Below are 3,573 nucleotides of genomic sequence, written 5' to 3'. Positions count from 1 at the left end.
CAAATATTTGTTATACCAATTGTTATACAACATAGATCAAGATTAGTAATTTAACAAGCAAAGTATTAAAGAGTAAATAAGATAACAAATATAAAATATGTTAGTATCAAACATTAAAGTCCATATTAAGTTTACACTATATTTATTCTTACACCATTAGTGTAACATTTTCATCTTAACATAAAAAACTTAGCTAGACATAATGAAAGAAAGAAAAATAAATAAACAAAATAAGAACATAAATAAGACATAATGAAAGAAAGCAAAATAGATAAACAAAATAAGAACATAAAAGTTAACTAAGTAAAGGAAAGGAAATGAAAGGCATAAACTTAATATTAATGAAAGCAAAGCATAAACATTACAAAAAATACAAAGAGAGAAAGGAAGAGCATGATCTTGATCTGGAAATCAAGATGCCTAAATGCATGGCAAATGCCTCCTTTTATAGGCCAAAATTGGGAGCTATTGATTTGATGACTAATTGATAAGTTGGTGTCCAACTTTTGACTTGGTGACAATCCTTATCTTCTCTTGTCTGTCCAAAACGTCATTGATAACGTCAAAATTAGAGCCACTTGAAAACATAAAAGTGGTAGGAAATTGTCTCAACTTTCTTGTATAAAAAATTCAGGTCATTTGGACTTCTAGAACTCCAAATATAGGCCAAACATTGAACAGTGCTCGGGCTAGAAGATAGATTCGGACTTCTTTGTTGTTGCTACAATTTGGACTTGAAAATGACCTTTTTAGATCTTGGGGTCCATATGAAAGTTGTAGGCCTATGTCCTACCTTTCCATCCATATAAAGTAGATCTAAATATGAGATTTACAACTCTAGATATAACCCAATTACCAAACAATGTTCTGGTTTGGATTGCACCGGCATTTCTTTTCTAAGTTTGGTCATCTCTTTGTCCTTTTAATTCCAGTTCTTAAATTTATCAATCAATCCTTTTATTTATGTGATAAGCCTGCATTTAAAATGAACATTTACTATAAATTAAAGGTATCTTTTATATTATTAGATACGTTATTATAAAACATACTTTAATTAAGGAGTTATTAATATTTCAAATGTAAAATAATAATATAAAACCCTGATAAAAATATATTTTTAAATATTAATCAATTATTTCTGAACTTCAATGACAAAGTTGCCAGGCTACATAACAAGTTCTCGGGAATATTCATCTAAATATCATTGCACGATAGATTTTTGTCTGATGCCACCATCCACAGCACCACCAAAAAGTAAATTTTATTTTCTGTTTTGATCCAGGAGGAACCACAAATCCAGAAGCAGCAGAAATCAAAACACAGCAAGACAAAAGCCACAACAAGACAAAAGCATCACCCCATATTAAATACTAACATTATTGATGCTACACTCTATTTAGTTTCGTCCCCGATTGGAATTGAGGTACATTGGTAATGTGGGAAACGTTTTTCCATCTTTTAGCACAAGATTCATCTAGTCTCACAGATGTTTAATCAAAGCTGGGCAGAGTTGATAGCAACAGCACCAGCATCATTGAGAAGTGGCAAGAGTTGGTTGTTTTTGTGCTTCTCCAGGACAGCTACAACAGCAAAAGTGGAAGTGCATTGAAAAAGATATGATCGTTAATGGATTTTTCGTCATATTAACTGAGGCCATGGAAATTAGAGAGGCAAGTAACAACAAGGGAAAAAAACTCACAGTCACAACCACCAATGTGTTTCCCTTCAATGAACACATTAGGTACTGTACTTTGCCCAGTCCAGTGGCCTAGTACTGATTGAAGTTCGTATCCACCACCTTTTGAACAGAAGATTCTTACTCGTACGTATTCGATGTAAAAGAAACTTGTTTTTTTTGGTTGTAAAATCAAATATGAAATATGAAAACTAATATTTTCATCAAAAAAACAAATAACAACTGGAACAAAGGATCAAACAAGAAGCTATAGCAAAATTAAAAAGAAAAAGAAAAGGACAAGAAAAACACAGTAATCTTACTTAGCTCATCCAGTTCAATGACCTTGTAAGTTGCTCCCACCTGTGTCAGCAACTGCTTCACCCTATTACAATAACCGCAATAGGTTTTGCTGCGTGAAGAAAAAGCTCACAAATCATAATAAAAAGGTAAAAAAAAGAAAAGAAAAGGAAAAAGAAAAACAAACACAGAAAGATAAAATATAACTGCAAAAAAAATAACAAGTAGCCATATCTTAAATCACACCATAACCATCAAGAGATATAAACAAAGAGTTTTGTAATTGTAAATTATGATGGTAATAAAACCTGAAAACAACGACAGGAGCAGAGGAAGCAAGCTCCTTGGCCTTTTTAAGCGCAGCCTGTTTGCTCATCTCGATTGAAGAAAGTAGCATCGAAACCACTCTCTCTTTTGCTTATCTGGTTTAGTTTTATAGGAGAAAGCGAAGAGAGAAGAGGCAAAAGCAACCGACCACGAACAGGTGTCTTGTGTTCCGACATTACGTGTGCTCAGCTTTTGCATTGGCATGGTAACGGTGGCAAACACAACTCACAGGTGGCTTGTCAAATTTTATTATTTGGAAAAAACCAAAGTTGATCGTGAAGTTATGGTGTCTCGGGATATTCTATTGTTGTAATGCTGTAATTATTATATTTTCCCTCCATTATTTAACCTCTTAACTTAGCTTCGGTTTTGGGGAAACAGAGGTATTTTGACTATGATATAAATATTTTTTGAAAGTTGTGTGGTGTTACTTTGGTTATTTTGTATCTGAATGTTATATAAAATTACTTACTTAATCATTAAATAAAATAATTCAATGTATAATACTCACGGGCATTTTTATATTTTTATTTTTTATAAAATAATATAATTATTTTGATATTCTTGAAAACAAAACCAATTAAACTTTCATTCAATAGCTTTTTTTGTTATTTTACTTTGTTTTTAATATAAATTTCAAGAATACCAAGAGGTATTACTGTAAATTATATTTATTAAATATAATTTAAAAAATAATATGTGTTTTGTACGTGTCAATATATTGATGACTCTCGTGTTATTATGTGAAGTCATCCAACTATTAAACACTATATTTTTAAAGCGGAAGGTCTTAATGTCTTCTACCTAATGAGACTGTGCATGTGCTACAATTCATAATAGTTTGGTATAAGTGTTTTTTTTTCCTCTTCTCTCTTTCTATTTAGATTTTGATGACAATCCCTTAAACATTAAAAAACAACCATTTAACTTGTTGGTTCTTTAGATTTGGTCAATTTTTTTATTATTATTATTGTTATTATTATTATTATTTTAATTTTTAATAATCTATAAAATTAACGTGTATTTTTAAATTTTACCCTACTTTTTTTTTTATCTTTTAAATTTGATCCATGTTTTTTTATTACTATTTTATTTTTGTTTTTACTTATTTTTTAAATTAATTACGTCTATCGGGTTACCTTTTGTTGGTGATTCAACATTTCATCGTTATATCGGTCGGAAAAACAAAAAAAAATCATTTGGCGATGATTTTACAGACAGAATTTGCCCGCAAAAAAAAAAAGGATTCCCGCTTGAATATACCGACGGAT

The 3,573-nt window shown here is 30.5% G+C and overlaps 1 protein-coding gene across 1 annotated transcript; it reads right to left on the bottom strand.

The window, feature by feature from the left end:
* Positions 1 to 1,180: 1,180 nt before the first annotated feature.
* LOC105108764 (glutaredoxin-C1-like) lies at positions 1,181 to 2,399 on the bottom strand. The gene is made up of 4 exons (XM_011003204.1): positions 2,284 to 2,399; positions 1,999 to 2,087; positions 1,700 to 1,798; positions 1,181 to 1,580 (listed from the first exon to the last, which is right to left on the bottom strand). The coding sequence occupies exons 1-4, from the start codon at positions 2,370 to 2,372 to the stop codon at positions 1,495 to 1,497; spliced, it is 363 nt and encodes a 120-aa protein (XP_011001506.1). The 5' UTR covers positions 2,373 to 2,399; the 3' UTR covers positions 1,181 to 1,494.
* Between the last annotated feature and the right edge of the window lie 1,174 nt (positions 2,400 to 3,573).

This window comes from Populus euphratica, unplaced genomic scaffold (assembly GCF_000495115.2).
Source record: "Populus euphratica unplaced genomic scaffold, PopEup_1.0 scaffold198.1, whole genome shotgun sequence".
NCBI classification, from domain to species: Eukaryota; Viridiplantae; Streptophyta; class Magnoliopsida; order Malpighiales; family Salicaceae; genus Populus; species Populus euphratica.
The sequence above is the reverse complement of the archived record's forward strand: the minus strand, read 5'-3'. Positions and strand labels throughout refer to the sequence as shown.

Excerpts from the sequence above, each read along its gene's own strand:
- LOC105108764 (XM_011003204.1), bottom strand. The coding sequence starts at position 2,372 with ATGCTACTTTCTTCAATCGAGATGAGCAAACAGGCTGCGCTTAAAAAG. Across the intron at positions 2,088-2,283 it reads GCTCCTGTCGTTGTTTTCAG|CAAAACCTATTGCGGTTATT; the intron begins GTTTTATTACCA and ends TTCTTCACGCAG. Across the intron at positions 1,799-1,998 it reads CATTGAACTGGATGAGCTAA|GTGGTGGATACGAACTTCAA; the intron begins GTAAGATTACTG and ends TCTGTTCAAAAG.